This window comes from Pelodiscus sinensis, unplaced genomic scaffold (assembly GCF_049634645.1).
Source record: "Pelodiscus sinensis isolate JC-2024 unplaced genomic scaffold, ASM4963464v1 ctg97, whole genome shotgun sequence".
Lineage (NCBI taxonomy): Eukaryota > Metazoa > Chordata > Testudines > Trionychidae > Pelodiscus > Pelodiscus sinensis.
The window spans coordinates 134,926-161,592 of record NW_027465982.1 but is presented as its reverse complement, the minus strand read 5'-3'; the positions used below and the strand labels follow the sequence as shown (position 1 = coordinate 161,592).

The window sequence follows — 26,667 nt, the reverse complement described above, 5'->3', positions numbered from 1 at the left end:
AGAGCCCCCCGCCTCCCCACACACAGCCCCCCCGACACGGTAGCTCTTGCAAACCTGGTTTATTGACCGCCCCGGCTCCGTGCCTGGGGGTGGCGCAGCACACGCAGGGCGCCCGTCCTGCCACCCCGCTGCCTCCGGGCCTTAGCATGGCTCCTGCCCAGCTGGGGGGAAGGGGGGTTTGTGGCTGGAGTAAGACCCACTCCCCCGGGCGCCTCTAAGCTACTGCCCCCCTGCCCTGGGAGGGACCACGGGGTGGGGAGCAGAGCAACTTTCTCCTTGCCCCCACCTCTAGCAGGTCTCAGCCAACACTTACCCCCCCAGGCCCCCATGGAGTGGGAGGGGGCTGGGGCGGGAGGTCCCAGGGCTCTGCCCCCCACCTCCGGCAAGGCAGCACCCCTCCCGGCACTGGGACCACCCCATTTCTGCGCTGCTGCAGCCCCGCCCCCGGCTTCCCGGCCAGACGGCACCAGCCCCTGCTCGCTAGCTACAGCCGCCCCCCCAGCCCGGCGCGGGTGCAGGAACAGCGGTGTCCGGGCGTGGCTGCCTCCCTGCGTCCCTCAGAACACACCTGGGGAGACAAGCGGGGGACAAGATGGATGAGTGAAGGGCCGTGAGCGTGCAACAGCCCGTGACGTGCAGGCAGGGCCCCAGCGCCGGGGGGGGGGGGGGCCAGGGGGCCGGGCCAGGGGGCCCCTGCTCGCTTTGCCCAAGGGCAGGGCCCAGCCCTGCCCACAGCCCACAGGCCCCATGCCTGGCACCCTGCCACCCGCCCTGTGGGGGGATGGGAAGTGGGACAGCGTTACCTGTGGGGTGGGGACATGGGGGGGCGGTGTCAGGCGGGGGGGCAGCCAGAGCAGTGCAGGCGGGGGGGGGGGGGGGGAGGGGAAGGTGAGCATAGGATCCCAGCAGTGACAGCAAGCGCCCCTGCCCCCCCCAACAGCCCCTTCCCTTCAGCATCTGCCCTCCCGGCCCCCCTCCCCCCAACAGCCCCTGTGCCTTCCTCTCCCCTGCCCCGCCAAGGCCAGCAGAGGGGCTCTGGGCAGAGCCCCTAGGGACGGCAGCTCCCAGCCCCAGCTCCCAGCCCCAGCCGGGCCGGGCCCAGCCCTACGAGCAGGCAGGCAGCCCATGACGCAGCAAGGGGGACGGGCCCACACGGCCCCCAGCCCCGCAGCCACTCGCCAGAGGGAGGGGCCCCGCCGGTCCCTTCCTGCGCCCCTGTGGGCCCCTCAGCTGCCCCCCAAGGCCGAGCGAGGGAGCGGCCCCCCCGGGGCCCAGCCCGGCTCAGAGCAGGCAGCAGTGCGGCTGCTTCTGCTTGGGAGCCGGCTCTGCCGCCTCCTGCTCTCCCCCTCCCCCTCCCCCTGGGCTCTGTGCCCGGCTGCCCGGGGGCGGGGGGCTCCCCCCTGGCGCCGCCGGCCGTCTGCTGGCGCCGTGCGCACCTGCTGGGCGCTGCCCCGCGGCCTCCATCTCGGACAGGCTGTAGGCCATGGCCAGCTGCAGGTCCTCGTCCTCGCTGTCGGTGCCCAGGCCGGCCGGGGAGGCGCTGCGGGGCCGCGGCGGGGCGGGGGGCGAGGCGCGGCCCAGCACGGCCTGCTGCTCCCGGCGGCTCAGCTCCAGCGCCAGCGCCATGTCGTCGGGGAGGCCTGGGGGCGGAGACGCGGCGTGAGGCTCGCTGGCGCAGCCTGGCTGGGGGCAGCTCCCCGGGGCCAGCGGGTGTGGGGTGGGGAGCCCCCCCCCCCCCGAAGCCACCGGCAGGGCTCAGCCAGCGCCCAGCCCCCCAGCTCCTCACCGTTCACGTGGACGGATTTCAGCTCCCCGTCCTCTTCCACCTCCACCCGCTCCTGCCCGTTCTCCACGATCCTGCGGAGACAGGCCCGCGTCACCCAGCACGGCCGGGCACCCCAGTCCTGCCGCGTGGCACCACGCCGGGGGCTGGGCTGGGCCCCGGGCTCCGTGGGCGGCTGGGCCCCAGGGCCAGCGTCGCTGCCCGGGGCTAAGGGAAGCAGGTCTCCCCGTGGAACGGAGCAGCCCCAAACCCCCGTCCCATGCAACAAAGGGAAAGGTGCCCAGTCCCTGGAAAGGGGGGTCTGGCGTGAGGGGAGGCGGGCGGGGGTCCCCTGGCCCAAGGAGAGGGGGGAGGGAGGGACCCCGGGGGCCCAGGCACAAGGGGGAGGGGGGAGGGACCCTGGGGGCCCTGGCGCGAGGGGAGACGGGGGGAGGGGCCCCGGCGCGAGGGGCCACAGGCTGCCCCACGACATGCTCCCCGGCAGACAGGCCGGCCCGGCGGGTCCCCTACCTCTTGGTGGTGAGGCGCTTGCCGTTGACGAAGGTGGTGGAGGTGGACACCGAGCGGAAGCCCTGGCCCAGCTCGGCCCCGGGGCTGAAGGACGAGGAGAAGAAATCTGGAAAACAGGTGAGAACCGCACTGCGGGAGCCGGGCCGGGGGCGCCCGGCGGGGGGGCCCGTGGCCGGCAGGTCGGGGGAGAGAAGGGCCAGGACTGGGGGGTTGGTGCCCAGGGGGAAGGGCCGGGGCACAGCAGCCCAGACGGGAGGAGGGATGGGCCGGGACGGGGGGCCAGGGGGGGAAGGGCCGGGCCCGGGGGGCCGGTGCCCAGGGGCCAGTGCCCAGGGGGAAGGGCAGGGCCGGGGGGCCGGTGCCCAGGGGGAAGGGCCGGGCCCGGGGGGCCGGTGCCCAGGGGGAAGGGCCGGGCCCGGGGGGCCGGTGCCCAGGGGGAAGGGCCGGGGCGCAGCGGGCTGGGGGGCCGCGCGGGGACACACGGGCGCGCTCAGGTGCCGGGGAGGCCGGCGCCGGCTGGCAGCCGCCCCTACCTGAGGGTGCCGGGAAAGCGGAGAAGAAGGCGCCCGGGCCGGGGTGTCGGGGACCCGTGGCCCGCAGCTCGGAGAAGGGCAGCATGTCATCTGGAAGGCAGGAGCGCGGCGTGAGCCCAGGCTGAGGACCTCCGGCACGGGGCAAGGGGCTCCAGGGGCCCTGGGGTCACTTCCTGGCGCCCAGCCGCTGAGCTGCAGGAGGAGCCGACAAGCCAGCAGCCCCCCCCCATGGCGCAGCAGGGCTCCGACAGGGCCCCGGGCCCACCCCTCCGGCGCGCTCTGCTCCTCACTGGTTGCGCCAGAGCCAGGCCTCCGCCAATCTGGTCCCAGGACCCGGCAGCCGGCTGAGAACGGCCCCCAGGCCACCCCGCCCGGCCCCACGCAGACGCTGCCAGCTGCCCTTGGGGCACATTCCGGGCACTCCTGCCCGGCTGTCGCGCTCAGCCCCTCCGGAGCCAGAGGGCCAGGCCGCAGCGCTTGCGTTGAAGTGACTCGCCATCACAGGCAGCAGTACAGGGCCTGGACACACAGCGCGGCCCCGGCTGAGCGGGCGCCGTGCGCAGGGGGCACCGCCGGGCCCCGCGCTCACCGAAGAGGTCGGCGAAGGGATCCTGGCCGCCGAAGAACTCCCGGAAGACGTCGTGGGCGCTGCGGAAGGTGAAGGCGAACTCGGGGACTCCGGTGTCGGGCCTCGAGCCCCCGGCCCCTGCGGGAGAAGCGGAGACCAGATGCCCTGAGCCGGGGGCAGCAGGCTGGGGACACGAGTCCCGTCTAGGCTGCCGGGGTGCCACCCGGGAAAGCGTCGGTCCCAGCATGCAATGGGGCACTCCGCCTGCGGCTCTGCCTTTATTTGCAGCGGGTGGGTTGCCCCGGGGCCAAGCTCCCCGCTCACACCGGCAGTCCCGGGCAGGGCGCGCCGGGCGCAACGGCAGCGGAGCTGTAGGGGGCGCCGCGCGGGGGCCTGGCCCAGCTGTGCCCACTCCGGCAGGGGCACCCAACCAAGGCCAGCCTGCTCCTCCCAGCCCAGCACGGCCACTCACCGGCTCCCACGAGCCCCTCCTTGCCATAGCGGTCGTAGACCTCGCGCTTCTCCCCTGTGGGCAGAGGGGGGAGTTAGCCGGCCCCCCCACCGCAACGGGCCGCACAGCCGCCCCCAGGCCAAGCCAGGCGGCACTGGCACCGCGCCAAGCCGCGGCTCTGGAGTCACAGGAGGGGGCGACGCCCCGTCCTGCCACGGAGCAAAGCCAAGACCCCCGGCCGGGCTCAGACCCGGCTCTGCCCTGCAGCAAGGACAGGCCTCACCCGGCCAGCGCGGCTCCCATGGGGGCGGGCACCCCTGTGCCCCACGATCACCCCCGCCTGGGCAGGGCTGGACCAGGGAGGCCCCTGATGGGAGCACCCAGCAACCCGGGGAGGGGCCCTTACTGTCCGACAGCACTTCGTAGGCCTCCGCGATCTCCTTGAACCGCTGCTCCGCGCGCTCCTTGTTCTCCGGGTTCTTGTCCGGGTGCCACTTCAGCGCCGCCTTCCGGTACCTGTAGCGGCCCCAGGACCCGTCAGTCGCCTGCCCGGAGCTGCCCTTCACCCCCCCGCGACCCGTCAGTCGCCCGCCCGGAGCTGCCCTTCACCCGCCCCCCAGGACCCGTCAGTCGCCCGCCCAGAGCTGCCCTTCACCCGCCCCCCAGGACCCGTCAGTCGCCCGCCCCGCGCTGCCCTTCACCCGCCCCGGGACCCGTCAGTCGCCCGCCCGCGCTGCCCTTCACCCGCCCCGGGACCCGTCAGTCGCCCACCAGCGCTGCCCTTCACCCCCCCGGGACCCGTCAGTCGCCCGCCCGCGCTGCCCTTCACCCCCCCGGGACCCGTCAGTCGCCTGCCCCGCGCTGCCCTTCACCCGCCCGGGACCCGTCAGTCGCCCGCCCCGCGCTGCCCTTCACCCGCCCGGGACCCGTCAGTCGCCCGCCCCGCGCTGCCCTTCACCCGCCCGGGACCCGTCAGTCGCCCGCCACGCGCCGCCCTTCACCCCCCCGGGACCCGTCAGTCGCCCGCCCGCGCTGCCCTTCACCCACCCGGGACCCGTCAGTCGCCCGCCCGCGCTGCCCTTCACCCACCCGGGACCCGTCAGTCGCCCGCCCCGCGCTGCCCTTCACCCCCCCGGGACCCGTCAGTCGCCCGCCACGCGCCGCCCTTCATCCCCCCGGGACCCGTCAGTCGCCCGCCCGCGCTGCCCTTCACCCGCCCGGGACCTGTCAGTCGCCCGCCCCGCGCCGCCCTTCACCCGCCCGGGACCCGTCAGTCGCCCGCCCCGCGCTGCCCTTCACCCGCCCGGGACCCGTCAGTCGCCTGCCCCGCGCTGCCCTTCACCCCCCCGGGACCCGTCAGTCGCCCGCCCCGCGCTGCCCTTCACCCGCCCGGGACCCGTCAGTCGCCTGCTCCGCGCTGCCCTTCACCCGCCCGGGACCCGTCAGTCGCCTGCCCCGCGCTGCCCTTCACCCACCCGGGACCCGTCAGTCGCCCGCCCCGCGCTGCCCTTCACCCCCCCCAGGACCCATCAGTTGCCCACCCCGCGCCGCCCTTCACTCCCACCGGGACCCGTCAGTCGCCTGCCCCGTGCTGCCCTTCACCCCCCCCCGGGAGCCGCCAGTCGCCCGCCCCGCGCCGCCCTTCACCCGCCCCGCGCCGCCCTTCACCCGCCCCCTGGGACCCGTCAGTCGCCTGCCCCGTGCTGCCCTTCACCCGCCCCCTGGGATCCGTGAGTCACCTGCCCCGTGCTGCCCTTCACCCGCCCCCCAGGATCCGTCAGTCGCCCGCCCCGCGCCGCCCTTCACCCGCCCCCTGGGACCCGTCAGTCGCCTGCCCCGTGCTGCCCTTCACCCGCCCCCTGGGACCCGTCAGTCACCCGCCCCGCGCTGCCCTTCACCCGCCCCCCCCCCCCCCCCGAGACCCCCGTGTGCGGCACTGGCTCAGAGCAGGACAGGGACAGGGCCAGCCTGCCTCCCCGCAGTGAAACCAGCAGCCACTGATGGCCAGAGGGGAAGGGAACTGACCAAGGTTGCAGCTAGTCAGTGGCAGAGCTGGGCCAGATCCCAGCTCTCTGGAGTGCCAGCCCAGGGCCCTGCCCACTAGGCCACACTGCCCTTGGAGCACTCCTCCAGCAGCCCGCCTCACGCGGCCGGTGTGACTGATGCGGCAGAGGGGGCCGGGGCGGAGAGGGAGGGGCAGGACTTACGCCTTCTTGATGTCGTCCGAGGAGGCGTTGCGGGGCACACCCAGCACCTGGTAGTACTCCACCATGGCGCCCGTCCGTCCTCAGGGCCGGCGGCGCAGCTGGGGAGGAAGGGCAGCCTGGGACAGCGCCAGCCAGAGCCTCGGAGCCCCAAGAGACCCCTGGGGGTCACCCCCTTTGCTGATGCACCAGGCCCCTGGGGTCTGTCCTGTCCCGGCTGCAGGCACATCTGTCCCCAGCCAACAGCACAAGCGCAGCGCGAGGGGGAGGGGGAGGGGGAGGGCATCTCCCAATCTCGCTGGGGGACAGAGCGGGCCTGGTCACTCCCCCGGGAGCCTGCCTGCATCAAGGAGCTTAACAGCTAGAAACATCTAATCCCACTGGCCACAGAGCAAGAATAGCTCTGCTGTGATTCCTGAGGGGGGTGGTTCCTGGGAGTGCGGGGGGGGGGGGGGGGAATCAGACTTCATTTCCCTGGGGGTCTGGGTCAGTCGCAGGAGCCAGACCCCTTCTGAGGGGCATTTTCCCTGTGGCAGTGAGTTCCCCAGGTTAGTGCTCCACTGTGGCCGCCTCCTGGCTGACCCTGCATGCCCCTGTCTAGTTGAGGTGTGAGATCACCGTCCAGCCCCTCTGCATCACCCCCTGAACACGCCTCCGGCTCCCCGTTGTCAGCCGTGACAGTCAGGCTCCTCGCCCCCCACAGCCTGCCCCACTGCCCAGAGACATGGCCCACCACGCAGGGCTGAACCCCCAGCCAAATCCTTTCCTGCTTTGCTGCCTGGCTGTCCCGGAGACCTGCACCCCGGGGTGCTGACAGGCCAGTCCGACCATTTACCTCGGGCTGCTGGTGCACAGCCTGGGGCCGCCCCCCCAGTCACACCCCCTCCAGACTCCACGCTCTGCATTAAAACCCAGCCACGCTTACTGGCCAGGCCAGCCCGCCCCCTACCCCGGAGGGGCCCGCCGACGCCCCCACGCCCCGGACCAGGCCAGCCCGCCCCCTACCCCGGACAGGGCCCGCCGACGCCCCCACGCCCCGGACCAGGCCAGACCGCCCCACGCCCCACCCTGGACCAGGCCAGGCCCAGGCCAGGCCCGCCCGACGCCCCCACGCCCCACCCCGGACCGGGCCAGGCCGCCCCACGCCCCACCCTGGAACAGGCCAGGCCCGCCCAATGCCCCCACGCCCCACCCTGGACCAGGCCAGGCCCGCCCGACGCCCCCACGCCCCACCCCGGACCAGGCCAGGCCGCCCCACGCCCCACCCTGGACCAGGCCAGGCCCGCCCGACGCCCCCACGCCCCACCCCGGACCAGGCCAGGCCCGCCCGACGCCCCCACACCCCACCCCGGACCAGGCCAGGCCCGCCCGACACCCCCACGCCCCACCCCGGACCAGGCCAGGCCCGCCCGACGCCCCCACGCCCCACCCCGGACCGGGCCAGGCCCGCCCGACGCCCCCACGCCCCACCCCGGACCGGGCCAGGCCCGCCCGACGCCCCCACACCCCACCGCACTTGGGGCCCTTCTTTGCACCTCTCATTTCAAGGACCCCTGACCCGTGCAGCTGGCAATAGGTGGGGCAGATACATCGCCCCCGCCCCCGCCCCTGCCCCCCGTCGGTGTCCTTTATCCCCGCCCCCCCCCCATATCAGCAGGATGGGGGCCCCTCGGTGCTGCTGGTAACCAAGGGCAGTTGCAGCCTGACTGCGGTTTTGTGCCTTCCGAAGGGTCCCTGCTCGCCCAGCGCCGGGCCCCCCAGGCTGGCTGCAGGGCCGGTGCCCGACCCGGGGAGCCCCGCCCGGCGCTCGCTCCCCGCGGCTCCCGGCAGCGCTGCCACCCGGCTCGGCTGGAACGTTCCGGGCAGCTCCCGAGAGCCGGCGCCCGGCGGGAACCCCGCACAGAGCAGCCCGGGCCCCGGCCCCCTGGGCACCGCCAGCCCGACCCACGAGGGGCCCGGCGCCTGCCCCACGGGGACACGGCCCCGCCCCGGGTCTCCGCCGGCCCCACGAGGACTCGGCTGCGGGGACCCTATCGGCCCCCCGCGGCCACTGGCCCCTCGACGTCCAGGCCCCCCCCCGCGGGCACTGGCCCCTCGATGCCCAGCCCCCCCCCCCCCCCGCGGCCACTGGCCCCTCGATGTCCAGCCCCCCCCCCCCCGGGGCACTGGCCCCTCGATGCCCAGCCCCCCCCCCCCCCCGCGGCCACTGGCCCCTCGATGTCCAGCCCCCCCCCCCCCGGGGCACTGGCCCCTCGATGCCCAGCCCCCCCCCCCCCGCGGCCACTGGCCCCTCGATGTCCAGCCCCCCGCAACTCGGCGCCCATCGCCCGCCGGCGCTCGCACCAGGAGCAGCAGCACCCCGGATCCTGCCGCGACCCCCCCCCCGCACTGCTCTGCCCCCCCCGGACCTCCCCACGGGCACGGCCCCCCCCCCGCACTGCTCGCCCCCCCGCACTGCTCGGCCCCCCCCCCACGGGCACGGCCCCCCCCGCACGGGCACGGCCCCCCCCCGCACCTCCCCACGGGCTCGGCCCCCCTCCGCACTGCTCGGCCCCCCCCCCACGGGCACGGCCCCCCCCGCACTGCTCGGCCCCCCGCCCCACGGGCACGGCCCCCCCCCCGCACTGCTCGGCCCCCCCCCGCACCTCCCCACGGGCACGGCCCCCCCCGCACTGCTCGGCCCCCCCCCCACGGGCACGGCCCCCCCCCGTGCCTCCCCACGGGCACGGCCCCCCCCGCACTGCTCGGCCCCCCCACGGGAACGGCCCCCCCCCCGTACCTCCCCACGGGCACGGCCCCCCCCCCGCACTGCTCGGCCCCCCCCCCCCGTGCCTCCCCACGGGCACGGCCCCCCCCGCACTGCTCGGCCCCCCCACGGGCACGGCCCCCCCCCCGTACCTCCCCACGGGCACGGCCCCCCCCCCGCACTGCTCGGCCCCCCCCCCCCCGTACCTCCCCACGGGCACGGCCCCCCCCCGCACTGCTCAGGCCCCCCCCCGTACCTCCCCACGGGCACGGCCCCCCCCCACACTGCTCGGCCCCCCCCACGGGCACGGCCCCCCCCGCACTGCTCAGCCCCCCCCCCCGTACCTCCCCACGGGCACGGCCCCCCCCCCGCACTGCTCGGCCCCCCCCCGTACCTCCCCACGGGCACGGCCCCCCCCCGCACTGCTCGGCCCCCCCCCGTACCTCCCCACGGGCACGGCCCCCCCCCGCACTGCTCGGCCCCCCCCCGTACCTCCCCACGGGCACGGCCCCCCCGCACTGCTCGGCCCCCCCCCGTACCTCCCCACGCTCCGGCTCCCGGGCCCGGCCGCAGCTGTGCGGTCCTGGGGCGGGGCCGGCGCCCGCTTCCAGCCCATCACACCCCTCCGCTGCGTGACGGACAGCGCCGAAGGCCAATAGCGAGCGAGGGCTCTTTGTGACGTCAGGGCTCTACACTTTGAACTGATGAGGTCATTGAAAACAAGTTCGGAGCACAGCTGGGACCTGCCGCCCCCGCGGCCCCCCCGCTCCCCCCCCAGCGCCCCCCTGCACCCAGCGCCCCGCATTCCCCCCAGCGCCCCCCTGCACCCAGCCCCCCGCATTCCCCCCTACAGCCCCCCTATACCCAGCCCCCCGCATTCCCGCCAGCGCCCCCCTGCACCCAGCCCCCCGCATTCCCCCCTACAGCCCCCCTATACCCAGCCCCCCGCATTCCCGCCAGCGCCCCCCTATACCCAGCCCCCCGCATTCCCCCCTACAGCCCCCCTGCACCCAGCCCCCCGCATTCCCCCCTACAGCCCCCCTGCACCCAGCCCCCCGCATTCCCCCCAGCGCCCCCCTGCACCCAGCCCCCCGCATTCCCCCCTACAGCCCCCCTACACCCAGCCCCCCGCATTCCCCCTATAGCCCCCCTGCACCCAGCCCCCCGCATTTCCCCCAGCGCCCCCCTGCACCCAGCCCCCCGCATTCCCCCCAGCGCCCCCCTGCACCAGCCCCCCGCATTCCCTCTATAGCCCCCCTGCACCCAGCCCCCCGCATTCCCCCCAGCGCCCCCCTACACCCAGCCCCCCGCATTCCCCCCTACAGCCCCCCTGCACCCAGCCCCCCGCATTCCCCCCAGCGCCCCCCTGCACCCAGCCCCCCGCATTCCCCCCTACAGCCCCCCTGCACCCAGCCCCCCGCATTCCCTCTATAGCCCCCCTGCACCCAGCCCCCCGCATTCCCCCCAGCGCCCCCCTGCACCCAGCCCCCCGCATTCCCCCCAGCGCCCCCCTGCACCAGCCCCCCGCATTCCCTCTATAGCCCCCCTGCACCCAGCCCCCCGCATTCCCCCCAGCGCCCCCCTGCACCCAGCCCCCCGCATTCCCCCCTACAGCCCCCCTACACCCAGCCCCCCGCATTCCCCCCAGCGCCCCCCTGCACCCAGCCCCCCGCATTCCCCCCTACAGCCCCCCTGCACCCAGCCCCCCGCATTCCCTCTATAGCCCCCCTGCACCCAGCCCCCCGCATTCCCCCCAGCGCCCCCCTGCACCCAGCCCCCCGCATTCCCCCCAGCGCCCCCCTGCACCAGCCCCCCGCATTCCCTCTATAGCCCCCCTGCACCCAGCCCCCCGCATTCCCCCCAGCGCCCCCCTGCACCCAGCCCCCCGCATTCCCCCTACAGCCCCCCTGCACCCAGCCCCCCGCATTCCCCCTATAGCCCCCCTGCACCCAGCGCCCCGCATTCCCCCTACAGCCCCCCTGCACCCAGCCCCCCGCATTCCCCCTACAGCCCCCCTGCACCCAGCCCCCCGCATTCCCCCTATAGCCCCCCTGCACCCAGCCCCCCGCATTCCCCCTACAGCCCCCCTGCACCCAGCCCCCCGCATTCCCCCTATAGCCCCCCTGCACCCAGCGCCCCGCATTCCCCCTACAGCCCCCCTGCACCCAGCCCCCCGCATTCCCCCTACAGCCCCCCTGCACCCAGCGCCCCGCATTCCCCCCAGCGCCCCCCTGCACCCAGCGCCCCGCATTCCCCCTACAGCCCCCCTGAACCCAGCCCCCCGCATTCCCCCTACAGCCCCCCTGCACCCAGCGCCCCGCATTCCCCCCAGCGCCCCCCTGCACCCAGCCCCCCGCATTCCCCCTACAGCCCCCCTGCACCCAGCGCCCCGCATTCCCCCTACAGCCCCCCTGCACCCAGCGCCCCGCATTCCCCCCAGCGCCCCCCTGCACCCAGCCCCCCGCATTCCCCCTACAGCCCCCCTGCACCCAGCCCCCCGCATTCCCTCCTATAGCCCCCCTGCACCCAGCCCCCCGCATTCCCCCCTATAGCCCCCCTGCACCCAGCCCCCCGCTCCACCCCCCCAGCGCCCCCTACACCCAGCCCCCCGCATTCTCCCCTACAGCCCCCCTGCACCCAGCCCCCCGCATTCTCCCCTACAGCCCCCCTGCACCCAGCCCCCCGCATTCCCCCCTACAGCCCCCCTATACCCAGCCCCCCGCATTCCCCCCAGCGCCCCCCTGAACCCAGCCCCCCGCATTCCCCCCTACAGCCCCCCTATACCCAGCCCCCCGCATTCCCCCCTACAGCCCCCCTATACCCAGCCCCCCGCATTCCCCCCAGCGCCCCCCTGCACCCAGCCCCCCCGCATTCCCCCTACAGCCCCCCTGCACCCAGCGCCCCGCATTCCCCCCAGCGCCCCCCTGCACCCAGCCCCCCGCATTCCCCCTACAGCCCCCCTGCACCCAGCGCCCCGCATTCCCCCAGCGCCTCCCTGCACCCAGCCCCCCGCATTCCCCCCTACAGCCCCCCTGCACCCAGCCCCCCGCATTCCCCCCTACAGCCCCCCCTGCACCCAGCCCCCCGCATTCCCCCCTATAGCCCCCCCTGCACCCAGCCCCCCGCATTCCCCCCTACAGCCCCCCCTGCACCCAGCCCCCCGCATTCCCCCCAGCGCCCCCCTGCACCCAGCCCCCCGCATTCCCCCCTACAGCCCCCCTGCACCCAGCCCCCCGCATTCCCCCTACAGCCCCCCTGCACCCAGCCCCCCCGCATTCCCCTCTATAGCCCCCCTGCACCCAGCCCCCCGCTCCACCCCCCCAGCGCCCCCTACACCCAGCCCCCCGCATTCTCCCCTACAGCCCCCCTGCACCCAGCCCCCCGCATTCTCCCCTACAGCCCCCCTGCACCCAGCCCCCCGCATTCCCCCCTACAGCCCCCCTATACCCAGCCCCCCGCATTCCCCCCAGCGCCCCCCTGAACCCAGCCCCCCTCATTCCCCCCTACAGCCCCCCTATACCCAGCCCCCCCGCATTCCCCCCTACAGCCCCCCGCATTCCCCCCAGCGCCCCCCTGCACCCAGCCCCCCGCATTCCCCCCTACAGCCCCCCTATACCCAGCCCCCCGCATTCCCCCCAGCGCCCCCCTGCACCCAGCCCCCCGCATTCCCCCCTATAGCCCCCCTACACCCAGCCCCACGCATTCCCCCCAGCGCCCCCTACACCCAGCCCCCCCGCATTCCCCCCTACAGCCCCCCTACACCCAGCCCCCCGCATTCCCCCCAGCGCCCCCCTACACCCAGCCCCCCCGCATTCCCCCTACAGCCCCCCTGCACCAGCCCCCCGCAAACCCCCTACAGCCCCCCTGCACCCAGCCCCCCGCATTCACCCCAGCGCCCCCCCTACACCCAGCCCCCCGCATTCCCCCAGCGCCCCCCTGCACCCAGCCCCCCACATTCCCCCCTACAGTCCCCCTACACCCAGCCCCCCGCATTCCCCCCAGCGCCCCCCTACACCCAGCCCCCCGCATTCCCCCCAGCGCCCCCCCTATACCCAGCCCCCCACATTCCCCCCTACAGCCCCCCTGCACCCAGCACCCCGCATTCCCCCCAGCGCCCCCCTGCACCCAGCCCCCCGCATTCCCCCTACAGCCCCCTACACCCAGCTCCCCGCATTCCCCCCAACGCCCCCCTACACCCAGCCCCCCGCATTCCCCCCAGCGCCCCCCTACACCCAGCCCCCCGCGTTCCCCCCTACAGCCCCCCTGCACCCAGCCCCCCGCATTCGCCCCAGCGCCCCCCTAAACCCAGCCCCCCGCATTCCCCCCAGCGCCCCCCTACACCCAGCCCCCCGCATTCCCCCCTACAGCCCCCTACACCCAGCCCCCCGCATTCCCCCCTACAGCCCCCCTACACCCAGCCCCCCGCATTCCCCCCAGCGCCCTCCTACACCCAGCCCCCCGCATTCCCCCCAGCGCCCCCCTATACCCAGCCCCCCGCATTCTCCCCCTACACCCAGCGCCCCACATTCCCCCCTACACCCCCCTATACCCCAGCCCCCTGCATTCCTCCCAGTGCCCCCTACACCCAGCCCCCCGCATTCCCCCCCAGCGCCCCCTATACCCAGCCCCCCGCATTCCCCCCAGTGCCCCCCTACACCCAGCCCCCCCGCATTCCCTCCTACAGCCCCCTGCATTCTCCCCAGCGCCCCCACTATACCCAGCCCCCTGCAATCCCTCTCAGTGCCCCCACTATGCCCTGCCCCCCGCTGTACCCAGTCCCCCTGTAGCCCCCCCCAGCGCCCCCACTATACCCAGCCCCCTGCAATCCCTCTCAGTGCCCCCACTATGCCCTGCCCCCCGCTGTACCCAGTCCCCCTGTAGCCCCCCCAGCGCCCTCACTATACCCAGCCCCCCTGCAGTCCCCCCTCAGTGCCCCCACTATGCCCAGCCCCCCCGCTATACTCAGTCCCCCTGCAGCCCCCCCCAGCTATACCCAGACCTCCTGCAGCCCCCCCAGTGCCCCCTGCTATACCCAGACCCCCCCCCCCCTTTGTCCCCCCTGCTACCTCCGGCCCCCACTACTCCCAGCCCTTTGAGCAGCCTCACCTGCCTTTCCGGGTTTGGAGCGTGAGGCCGGGCCCTGCCAAGGGCGGCTCCACTCGGGAGCCGGGCGCAGACCAGAGGCCTGAGACCTGCCGGCTTTGCCCGCACCCGTGTCCTGGTGCCGCACGTGCCCTCTGGCGGGGTGGGGCCCAGGCACCAGCCGGGGGCACACTGCCCAGCCTGCCCGCCCGGTGCGCCATTCTGGGGGTGGGGGGGCTGGCAGCCCCTGGGCAGCTCGGGGGGGCAGGTGCAGCTGGGCTCTGGGGACCGATGGCTGGGGAGGGTCAGGCCCCCCAAGGTTGTGAGGCTGGGGAAGGGACGCTCCATCCCACGGCTCTGCTGGGCCTGCCTCCTGCTGGAGCCCATCCCGCCCTGGCCCAGGGTGCTGAGGCCAGAGGGGCGCGGGCTCTTCCTTGGCCCGGCCTGGCTCCCCGGGGCACCCTGCCTGCACCCCCTGCTCTGCGCAGTAGGGGCCAAGCATGGGGGGTGGGGTTGCCAGACGGTTTAACCAAAAATACCGAACATCCCGTGGAGAGGTACGGGGGGGGGGGGGGGGACCCGGCTGCTGAGTGTCCTGGGTTGCCGGGTGTCCGGTATTTTCGCCTCCTGGCAAGGAAAACCCCAGAAAGCACCGGACGTTTTCGGACATTTCAGGGGTCCGGGATTTTCTGCATTTTTTTTACTGGACAGGAGGCGAAAATACCGGACTGTCCTGATCAATATCGGACACCTGGCCACCCTAGTGAGGGCCTAGGTGGCCCCGCCCACATCCCACAGCACCCCAGCCGCACGCTGGCCCCGCCCACATCCCACATCACCCCAGCCGCACGCTGGCCCCGCCCACATCCCACATCACCCCAGCCGCACGCTGGCCCCGCCCACAGCACCCCAGCCTCACGCTGGCCCCGCCCACATCCCACAGCACCCCAGCCTCACGCTGGTCCCGCCCACATCCCACAGCACCCCAGCCTCACGCTGGCCCCGCCCACATCCCACAGCACCCCAGCCCCACGCTGGCCCCGCCCACATCCCACAGCACCCCAGCCGCACGCTGGCCCCGCCCACATCCCACAGCACCCCAGCCCCACGCTGGCCCCGCCCACATCCCACAGCACCCCAGCCGCACGCTGGCCCCGCCCACATCCCACAGCACCCCAGGCTCACGCTGGTCCCGCCCACATCCCACATCACCCCAGCCTCACGCTGGCCCCGCCCACATCCCACAGCACCCCAGCCCCACGCTGGCCCCGCCCACATCCCACAGCACCCCAGCCGCACGCTGGCCCCGCCCACATCCCACAGCACCCCCAGCCCCACGCTGGCCCCGCCCACATCCCACATCACCCCAGCCGCACGCTGGCCCCGCCCACAGCACCCCAGCCTCACGCTGGCCCCGCCCACATCCCACAGCACCCCAGCCTCACGCTGGTCCCGCCCACATCCCACAGCACCCCAGCCTCACGCTGGCCCCGCCCACATCCCACAGCACCCCAGCCGCACGCTGGCCCCGCCCACGTCCCACAGCACCCCAGCCCCACGCTGGCCCCGCCCACGTCCCACAGCACCCCAGCCCCACGCTGGCCCCGCCCACGTCCCACATCACCCCAGCCCCACGCTGGCCCCGCCCACATCCCACAGCACCCCAGCCCCACGCTGGCCCCGCCCACGTCCCACATCACCCCAGCCCCACGCTGGCCCCGCCCACATCCCACAGCACCCCAGCCGCACGCTGGCCCCGCCCACATCCCACAGCACCCCCGCCCCACGCTGGCCCCGCCCACATCCCACAGCACCCCTGCCCCACGCTGGCCCCGCCCACATCCCACAGCACCCCAGCCGCACGCTGGCCCCGCCCACATCCCACAGCACCCCAGCCCCACACTGGCCCCGCCCACATCCCACATCACCCCAGCTCCACGCTGGCCCCGTCCACATCCCACATCACCCCAGCCCCATGCTGGCCCCGCCCACATCCCACAGCACCCCCGCCCCACGCTGGCCCCGTCCACATCCCACATCACCCCAGCCCCATGCTGGCCCCGTCCACATCCCACATCACCCCAGCCCCATGCTGGCCCCGCCCACATCCCACAGCACCCCCCGCCCCACGCTGGCCCCGCCCACATCCCACAGCACCCCAGCCGCACGCTGGCCCCGTCCACATCCCACATCACCCCAGCCCCATGCTGGCCCCGCCCACATCCCACAGCACCCCCGCCCCACGCTGGCCCCGTCCACATCCCACATCACCCCAGCCCCATGCTGGCCCCGCCCACATCCCACAGCACCCCCGCCCCACGCTGGCCCCGCCCACATCCCACAGCACCCCAGCCCCACGCTGGCCCCGCCCACATCCCACAGCACCCCAGCCGCACGCTGGCCCCGCCCACATCCCACAGCACCCCAGCCCCACGCTGGCCCCGCCCACATCCCACATCACCCCAGCCGCACGCTGGCCCCGCCCACAGCACCCCAGCCTCACGCTGGCCCCGCCCACATCCCACAGCACCCCAGCCTCACGCTGGTCCCGCCCACATCCCACAGCACCCCAGCCTCACGCTGGCCCCGCCCACATCCCACAGCACCCCAGCCCCACGCTGGCCCCGCCCACATCCCACAGCACCCCAGCCGCATGCTGGCCCCGCCCACATCCCACAGCACCCCAGCCCCACGCTGGCCCCGCCCACGTCCCACAGCACCCCAGCCCCACGCTGGCCCCCGCCCACGTCCCACATCACCCCAGCCCCACGCTGGCCCCGCCCACGTCCCACATCACCCCAGCCCCACGCTGGCCCCGCCCACATCCCACATCACCCCAGCCCCACGCTGGCCCCGCCCACGTCCCACAGCACCCCAGCCCCACGCTGGCCCCGCCCACGTCCCACATCACCCCAGCCCCACGCTGGCCCCGCCCACATCCCACAGCACCCCCGCCCCACCCACATCCCACAGCACCCCTGCCCCACGCTGGCCCCGCCCACATCCCACAGCACCCCAGCCGCACGCTGGCCCCGCCCACATCCCACAGCACCCCAGCCCCACACTGGCCCCGCCCACATCCCACATCACCCCAGCTCCACGCTGGCCCCGTCCACATCCCACATCACCCCAGCCCCATGCTGGCCCCGTCCACATCCCACATCACCCCAGCCCCATGCTGGCCCCGTCCACATCCCACATCACCCCAGCCCCATGCTGGCCCCGCCCACATCCCACAGCACCCCCGCCCCACGCTGGCCCCGCCCACATCCCACAGCACCCCAGCCGCACGCTGGCCCCGTCCACATCCCACATCACCCCAGCCCCATGCTGGCCCCGCCCACATCCCACAGCACCCCCCGCCCCACGCTGGCCCCGTCCACATCCCACATCACCCCAGCCCCATGCTGGCCCCGCCCACATCCCACAGCACCCCCGCCCCACGCTGGCCCCGCCCACATCCCACAGCACCCCAGCCTCACGCTGGCCCCGTCCACATCCCACAGCACCCCCGCCCCACCCACATCCCACAGCACCCCAGCCCCACGCTGGCCCCGCCCACATCCCACAGCACCCCAGCCCCACGCTGGCCCCGTCCACATCCCACAGCACCCCAGCCCCACGCTGGCCCCGCCCACATCCCACAGCACCCCAGCCTCACGCTGGCCCCGTCCACATCCCACAGCACCCCCGCCCCACCCACACATCCCACAGCACCCCAGCCCCACGCTGGCCCCGCCCACATCCCACAGCACCCCAGCCCCACGCTGGCCCCGTCCACATCCCACAGCACCCCAGCCCCATGCTGGCCCCGCCCACATCCCACAGCACCCCCGCCCCACGCTGGCCCCGCCCACATCCCACAGCACCCCAGCCGCACGCTGGCCCCGTCCACATCCCACATCACCCCAGCCCCATGCTGGCCCCGCCCACATCCCACAGCACCCCCCGCCCCACGCTGGCCCCGTCCACATCCCACATCACCCCAGCCCCATGCTGGCCCCGCCCACATCCCACAGCACCCCCGCCCCACGCTGGCCCCGCCCACATCCCACAGCACCCCAGCCTCACGCTGGCCCCGTCCACATCCCACAGCACCCCCGCCCCACCCACATCCCACAGCACCCCAGCCCCACGCTGGCCCCGCCCACATCCCACAGCACCCCTGCCCCACGCTGGCCCCGCCCACATCCCACAGCACCCCCGCCCCACCCACATCCCACAGCACCCCAGCCCCACGCTGGCCCCGCCCACATCCCACAGCACCCCAGCCCCACGCTGGCCCCGTCCACATCCCACAGCACCCCCGCCCCACCCACATCCCACATCACCCCAGCCCCATGCTGGCCCCGCCCACATCCCACAGCACTGTGACGTAGTGGGGGTACCTGGCTGGTTTCTATGCTGCTGGCTCTGGGGGATCCCCCACTGGCTGCCGTGGGTACCACGACCCAGCAAAACAGGATGAGTCACTATGCAAACCAGTGGCCAGACACCCCCCATGGAGAGGAACAAAGGAAGGTGGAATGCTGCCCTGGCTGGGGGGCAGGGCTGGAAGTGAGGGAGTTGGTTGCTGGCTGTCGGAGGGCATGGAGGAGAGCCTAGGAGAAGGGGCTGGAGTTTAGGGGCCCAGTCTCCCCCATCTCAAGGGGGCCTGAGGCATCCTAGCCCAGTTCCTGTGACCAGACTACATCTGTGCTGCGCTGTGCTGGAGGAGCAATAAACCACCCTCAATTCCACTGGCTGGTGCAGTCTGTTTGTGCCATTTCGGGGTGCAGGAGACGGGGAACCCCCAACGCGCCGTCACAAGCACCCCAGCCCCACGCTGGCCCCGCCCACATCCCACATCACCCCAGCCCCATGCTGGCCCCGCCCACATCCCACAGCACCCCGGCCCCACGCTGGCCCCGCCCACATCCCACAGCACCCCAGCCCCACGCTGGCCCCGCCCACATCCCACAGCACCCCAGCCCCACGCTGGCCCCGCCCAGGGCCAGGACTGCCAATGCAGCCATGTGCAGTTATCCTGGGAGTGAACCCAGCAGGCCAGGGCCGGGGAAGGAATCGTGGGGGCTGCAGTGGGGAGCCCAGAGCGGGGAACCCTTATCCTGCTGTGCCCCTGTGGAGAGCCTGCGGCCGCCAGGCCTCTCCCCTCACCCGCCGGGTCAGTCCGTCCCAGACCGCCAGAGCCCTGTGATGCAGGGGGGCATCTCGCTGGGCGCTAGGCTGGGGCTGCCCCCACTGCCTGTCTGTGAGCACGGCCCAGCGGGGGGGCCAGACACTGCCCTGGCCGGTTGGGGGGGGACAAAGGAAGGACGTGGGGGGAGGAGGGGTCAGTCTGGGGCTGGAAACATGATGGAGACGCCTGGGGGGGCTTGGAGACCAGGGGCTCAGGCACCCGCCTTACGGGCTCTGGGGCGTCCTGCCCCCTCCTATTGGCACCTCCCGTCTGTGCTGGGCACCCAGGAAACCCCCCTCTGCTCTGCTGGCTGGTGGACGCTGTTCTGGCTGCTCCGGGGGGCAGGGTCGGGGACCCCGACTCGCCGTCACAAGCCGTCAACGGCCCTGCCCCACGAGTGCTAGAAAAGCAGCTGCTCTGGGGGGAAGCCGGGGGGGGGGAGCCTGCCCCTGGACAGGGGAGTGGCCAGGCTGGGGCGGGGTCCGGCTGTGCTGTAGTGGGGGTGAACGAACCTCAATCCCCCCCACTCTGCATGCGGGGGGGGGGGCAGGCAGGACTCTGGGGAGTGTCAGAGTCTCCCCTCCTGGGGACCGGGGACAAGAGATCCCCCTTGGGCCTGGGAGCCGGGCAGTGCAGGAGGCGGAGCTGCCGGGGGCTCGGAGACCAGCTGCTGGGGGAGGCATGAAGGGAGCTGACTGAGCCCAGTTCGGGGGGTCCAGGGGCCTGTGACCCCCCCAAGAGGACTGGGCTCTGCCCTGGCTCCGGTGGCGACGTGGAGCCTGCGCCGTGTCTCGGAGAAGCCATAAGCCCTTCTTACTCTGCTGGCCGGCGGGGTGCAGGGCGGGGGGCTCCCCGACGCGGAGCCGGCCCGGCCCCCCTCCAGGACGCACAAAGCCGCGGGCGTGGAGCTGAGGCGCCTTTACTAGGGGCCTGGCAGCTCACAGCAGGGCGCACACGACCGACTCCATCTCGTCGGGGCTCGTCTCCAGCTCCGCCAGCGCCGACCTGAGGTCGCCCAGCGTGAACTCGCTCTCGTCCGGCGCCGGCCCGCCCCCCCCCTTCTGCACCTCCCCCTCCTTCGCGCTGTCGCCCCCCCCCGGGCTCTCCGCTCCCACGGCCCTGCCCTGGGGCGCCAGGACCGCGCCCCCCTCCTCGCTGCCCCCCTTGCGCGCCCGCCGCGTGCTGCCCCGCCTCTTCTTGGTGCCGCGGGACTCCGGGCGGTGCTGGCCCACGGCCTCCAGCTCCGACAGGCTGTAGGCCATGGCCCGGTGCAGGTCCTTGTCCTCCTCGGGGGGCAGGCAGGAGGAGGCCGCGCTCTGGGGGCGCTGCGGGCTGGGGGGGCCGGAGCCCAGGGTGTCGGGCTGCTCCTGGTGGTGCAGCCCCGGCTGTGGCCCCCCGCTTTTGGCAGCATCTGTAAGAAACAGCCCCCAAGCAGAGTGACGGGGGGCCTGGGCCAGCCCCCAGCCAGGGCCCGGTTGCGTCTCCCCCGGATCGTAGCCACGGTCCCGGTGGGAGGGAGCCACAGCCCTGGAGGGGAAGGATTTCTCTGCTCCCGCGCACAGCGCCCCCGCCTGGCACCCCTGCCCCGCGGCCCTGCCCCACGGCTCCACCCTGTGCCCCCAGCCCTGTACCCCCAGACCAGCACCCCTCACCCCACCCTGCACCCCTGGACCAGCACCCCTCGCCCCAGCCCCTCACCTCCAGATCAGCACCCCTCACCCCTGCCCCTCACCCCCAGACCAGCACCCCTCACCCAACCCTGCACCCCCAGACCAGCACCCCTCACCCCAGCCCCTCGCCCCCAGACCAGCACCCCTCACCCCTGCCCTGCACCCCGGACTAGCACCCCTCACCCCCAGACCAGCACCTCTCACTCCCGCCCTGTACCCCCGGACCAGCACCCCTCACCCCCACCCTGCACCCCCGGACCAGCACCCCTCACCCCCGCCCTGCACCCCTGGACCAGCACCCCACGCTCATGGCCCCAGGCCCGCACCCCTGCCCACCTCCAACAGGGCGAGCTCTCTGGGCCCCTGTCCTGACTTGGCCACCAAGGGGCCAGTTAGCCCCAGGGCCTGACGGGAGCCCCCTACGTGGCCGAGGGGGGGCTGCTGGTCCCTTCGAGGGGATGTGGCCTCAGGGCCTGGCCCAGGACCGCTCCCCGCAGCCGCATCCAGCCCCTCTGCCCACCCAGCCTCCTGGCTCTGGCTCCCGTTGTCTGCGCCATGCAGCCTGTGCTCCCGGCTCCGGGCGCCTGGGCCGGGCCCTCTGCGCCGAGCTCCCGCTCCCTTTCCCCCGGCTCCCTGGCAATGGGCCGGGCAGGGCGCCCAGCGCAGCCTCACCCGATTCCAGCCCTGGGCACCCCCGTCCACAGCCCCAGAAGCTCTGCTCCTCACCAGTCACCTCTGTGGCTTTCAGCTCCCCGTCCTCCTCGATCTCCACCCGCTCCTGCCCGTTCTCAATGATCCTGGCGAACAGCGAGTCTCTGTGTGACTACGGGCTAGCCCGGGTACACCCCCGGCTAGCCCTGCTACACCCGCAACTAGCTCCGCAACTAGCCCTGTTACACCCGCGACTACCCTGCTACACCCCCGGCTAGCCCCGCTACACCCGCAACTAGCTCCGCAACTAGCCCTGTTACACCCGCGACTACCCCGTTACACTCCCGGCTAGCCCCGCTACACCGGCAACTAGCTCCGCAACTAGCCCTGTTACACCCGCGACTACCCCGTTACACTCCCGGCTAGCCCCGCTACACCGGCAACTAGCTCCGCAACTAGCCCTGTTACACCCGCGACTACCCCGTTACACTCCCGGCTAGCCCCGCTACACCCGCAACTAGCTCCGCAACTAGCCCTGTTACACCCGCGACTACCCCGTTACACTCCCGGCTAGCCCCGCTACACCCGCAACTAGCTCCACGACTAGCCCTGCTACACCCGCAACTAGCTCCGCAATTAGCCCTGTTACACCCGCGACTACCCTGCTACACCCCCGGCTAGCCCCGCTACACCTGCAACTAGCTCCGCAACTAGCCCTGTTACACCCGCGACTACCCCGTTACACTCCCGGCTAGCCCCGCTACACCGGCAACTAGCTCCGCGACTAGCCCTGTTACCCCCGCAACTACCCCGCTACACCCCCGGCTAGCCCCGCTACACCCGCAACTAGCTCCACAACTAGCCCTGTTACACCCGCGACTACCCTGCTACACCCCCGGCTAGCCCCGCTACACCCGCAACTAGCTCCGCGACTAGCCCTGTTACACCCGCGACTACCCCGTTACACTCCCGGCTAGCCCTGCTACACCGGCAACTAGCTCCGTGACTAGCCCTGTTACCCCCGCAACTACCCCGCTACACCCCCGGCTAGCCCCGCTACACCCGTAACTAGCTCCGCAACTAGCCCTGTTACCCCCGCGACTACCCTGCTACACCCCTGGCTAGCCCCGCTACACCCGCAACTAGCTCCGCAACTAGCCCTGTTACACCTGCAACTACCCTGCTACACCCCCGGCTAGCCCCGCTACACCCGCAACTAGCTCCGCAACTAGCCCTGTTACACCCGCGACTACCCTGCTACACCCCTGGCTAGCCCCGCTACACCCGTAACTAGCTCCACGACTAGCCCTGTTACACCCGCGACTACCCTGCTACACCCCTGGCTAGCTCCGCTACACCTGCAACTAGTTCCGTGACTAGCCCTGTTACACCTGCGACTACAATTCCGCTGTGTAGGAAAGATAGAAAATATGGCAAAAGACCAGCTTGGCTTAACAAGGAGATCTTGCATGATCTCAAAATAAAAAAGGAGTCCTATAAAAAATGGAAACTAGGACAACTAACAAAGGATGAATATAGGCAAGCTACACGGGAATGCAGGGGCAAGATTAGAAAGGCAAAGGCACAAAATGAGATCAAACTAGCTACAGGCATAAAGGGAAACAAGAAGACCTTTTATAAATACATTAAAAGCAAGAGGAAGACCCAGGACAGGGTAGGCCCACTGCTTAGTGAGGAGGGAGAAGCAGTAACAGGGAACTTGGAAATGGCGGAGATGCTCAATGACGTCTTTGTTTCGGTCTTCACCGAGAAGTCTGGAGGTGTGCCTAACGTAGTGAATACAAGCAGAGAGAGGGTAAGTTTAGAAGATAGGATACACAAAGAACAAGTTAAAAGTCACTTAGGAAAGTTAGATGTCAGCAAGTCACCAGGTCCTGATGAAATGCATCCCAGGATACTCAAGGAGCTGATAGAGGAGGTATCTGAGCCTTTAGCTATGATCTTTGAAAAATCATGGCAGACGGGAGATTCCAGAAGACTGGAAAAGGGCAAATATTGTGCCCATCTATAAAAAGGGGAATAAGAACAACCCAGGAAACTATAGACCGGTCAGTTTAACGTCTGTCCCAGGGAAGATAATGGAGCAGGTAATTAAGGAAATCATATGCAAACACTTGGAAGGTAATAAAGTGATAGGGAATAGCCAGCATGGGTTTGTGAAGAACAAGTCATGCCAAACTAATCTGATAGCTTTCTTTGATAAGATAACGAGCCTTGTGGATAAGGGAGAAGCGGTGGATGTCATATACCTAGACTTTAGTAAGGCATTTGATACGGTCTCGCATGATATTCTTATTGATAAACTAGGCAAATATAACTTAGATAGGGCCACGATAAGGTGGGTGCATAATTGGCTGGATAACCGTAGTCAGAGAGTTGTTGTTAACGGTGCTAAATCCTGCTGGAAAGGGATAACAAGTGGAGTTCCTCAAGGGTCTGTTTTGGGACTCGTACTGTTCAATATCTTCATCAATGATGTAGATATTGGGATAGAGAGTACTCTTATTAAGTTTGCGGATGATACCAAACTGGGTGGGGTTGCGACTTCTTTGGAGGATAGGGACATAATTCAGAATGACCTTAGCAAGTTAGAGAAATGGTCAGAGGTAAACAGGATGAGGTTTAATAAAGAGAAATGCAAAGTGCTCCACTTAGGAAGGAACAATCAGTTCCATACATACAAGATGGGAAGCGACTGTCTAGGAAGGAGCATGGCGGAAAGGGATCTAGGGGTCATAGTGGACCACAAGTTGAATATGAGTCAACAGTGTGATGCTGTTGCAAAAAAACCAAATATGATTCTAGGTTGTATCAACAGGTGTGTTGTAAGCAAAACTCGTGAAGTCACTCTGCCGCTCTACTCTGCGCTAGTTAGGCCTCAGCTGGAGTACTGTGTCCTGTTCTGGGCGCCACATTTCCAGAAAGATGTGGAGAAATTGGAAAGGGTACAGAGAAGAGCGACAAGAATGATTAAAGGTTTAGAGAACATGACCTATGAAGCCAGGCTTCATGAACTGGGCTTGTTTAGTTTGGAAAAAAGAAGATTAAGGGGGGACATGATAGCGGTTTTCAAATATCTAAAAGGGTGTCACAAGGAGGAAGGCGAAAATTTGTTCCTCTTGGTTTCTGAGGACAGGACAAGGAGTAATGGGCTTAAAGTGCAGCAGGGGAGGTTTAGATTGGACATTAGGAAAAAATTCCTAACTGTCAGGGTGGTCAAATATTGGAATAAATTGCCAAGGGAGGTGGTGGAATCTCCCTCTCTGGAGATATTTAAGAACAGGTTAGATAGACATCTGTCAGGGATGGTGTAGACGGAGCTTGGTCCTGCCTTGAGGGCGGGGGGCTGGACTCGATGCCCTCTCGAGGTCCCTTCCAGTCCTATTATTCTATGATTCTATGATTCTACCCTGCTACACCCCCGGCTAGCCCCGCTACAACCGGCAACTAGCTCCGCGACTAGCCCTGTTACCCCCGCAACTACCCCGCTACACCCCTGGCTAGCTCCGCTACACCTGCAACTAGTTCCGTGACTAGCCCTGTTACACCCGCAACTACCCTGCTACACCCCCGGCTAGCCCCGCTACACCCGCAACTAGCTCCGCACTAGCCCTGTTACACCTGTGACTACCCCGCTACACCCCCGGCTAGCTCTGCGACTAACCCTGGTACACCCACGACTACCCCGCTACACCCCTGGTTAGCCCCGCTACACCCACAACTAGCTCTGGATATGTCTACACTACCCTCCTATTTCGAACTAGGAGGGTAATGTAGGCATACCGCAATTGCAAATGAAGCCCGGGATTTGAATTTCCCGGGCTTCATTAGCATAAGCGGGGAGCCGCCATTTTTAAAACCCCGCTGGTTCGAACCCCGTGCAGCGCGGCTACACGCGGCACGAACTAGGTAGTTCGAACTAGGAGGAGTAACGGTAGTTCGGAATAGGAAGCCTAGTTCTAACTACCTAGTTCGTGCCGCGTGTAGCCGCGCTGCACGGGGTTCGAACCAGCCGGGATTTAAAAATGGCGGCTCCCCGCTTATGCTAATGAAGCCCGGGAAATTCAAATCCCGGGCTTCATTTGCAATTGCGGTATGCCTACATTACCCCGCTACTTTGAAATAGGAGGGTAGTGTAGACATACCCTCTGTGACTAGCCCCGCTACACTCCTGGCTAGCCCAACTACACCCCAGGCTAGCCCCGCTACACCCCTGGCCAGCTCCGTGACTAGCCCCGTTATAACCACAACTAGCCCCGCTACACCCCCGGCTAGCCCCTCTACACCTGCACCTACCCCGCTACACCCCCAGCTAGCTCCATGACTAGCCCTGTTACACCCGCAATTAGCCCCACTACACCCCCGGCTAGCCTTGTTAGTCCCGTTACACCCATGGCTAGCCCGGTTACATGCACACCTCGCGCCTGCACCGGGGGCAGGGCTGGGCCTGGTCTCTCCAGCCCAGTGACACCCAGATGGCTTTACCCCAGGCCAGACAGCTCTGTGCTGATGGCCCGTCAAGGACACTCCGCCCCAATGAGCCCCTGGAGAAACTCGCCCTGCCCACCCAGCCTTTCCTGACAGCGCCGGGAGAGGATCGGGCACCGCGCCGGGAAGCCGCACGGCCCGCGAGGGCTGCTGCAGGCTCTGTGACCCGGACTCCATCTTAGAATCACAGAGCTAGAGCTGGCAGGCACCTCGCGGGGTCAAGTCCCGTTCCCGGCCCTCCCGGCAGGGCCCAGCCCCGTCCAGCCCATCCCTGGCAGGGGTGTGTCCAGCGGCTCTTCCGTATCCCCAGGGATGGAGACTCCACAGCCCCCAGGCAATTTATCCCAGTGTCACCCCCTGCCAGGCGGGACGTTTTCCCCAATGTCCAACCTCAACCTCCCCGGCTGCAGCTCAAGCCCCTTGCTGCCTGTCCGGTCCTCAGGGGCCAAGGGGAACAATTCCCCCTCCTCTTCCTCGGGACGCCCTTTGAGACCTGACAACTGCTCTCCTGGCCCGCTGCGTCTGCTCCTTTCCAAAGGGAACCAGCCCAGTTCCTTCCGCCTCCCTGCTCGCTCCTGTTCTCCAGACCCTTCCTCATCCTTGCTGCTCTTCTCCGGCCCCTCTCCCGTTTCTCCACCTCTTGCCTGCACGGCGGGGCCCGAGCTGGATGCAAGGCTCCCTGGGGCTGCAGGCTCCCACCACTGGCTTCCCATGCCCCGGGGCTGAGCGCCAGCCCTCTCCACCCGCGCGGGGGCCAGGTCCAGGAGAGGGCCCCCACGCA

General features: G+C 70.7%; 1 protein-coding gene across 7 annotated transcripts in view; it reads right to left on the bottom strand.

The window, feature by feature from the left end:
* Positions 1 to 44: 44 nt before the first annotated feature.
* The window catches only part of LOC142825644 (dnaJ homolog subfamily B member 2-like), a 43,058-nt gene continuing 16,435 nt past the window's right edge, over positions 45 to 26,667 (bottom strand). For 3 of the 7 annotated variants that reach the window (XM_075917688.1, XM_075917686.1, XM_075917687.1), the window contains exons 8-9: positions 21,460 to 21,523; positions 19,960 to 20,467 (exon numbers count right to left, since the gene is read on the bottom strand). In XM_075917688.1, the coding sequence (XP_075773803.1) occupies positions 19,979 to 20,467; positions 21,460 to 21,523 (553 nt within the window). In that variant the 3' untranslated portion in view covers positions 19,960 to 19,978. Of the gene's footprint in view, positions 569 to 1,436; positions 1,641 to 1,786; positions 1,858 to 2,293; positions 2,400 to 2,826; positions 2,917 to 3,415; positions 3,533 to 3,866; positions 3,921 to 4,251; positions 4,362 to 6,052; positions 6,151 to 9,334; positions 20,468 to 21,452; positions 21,524 to 26,667 lie in introns of those variants that run through there. The other 4 variants (XM_075917689.1, XM_075917690.1, XM_075917691.1 and 1 more) reach the window with 4 other exon arrangements.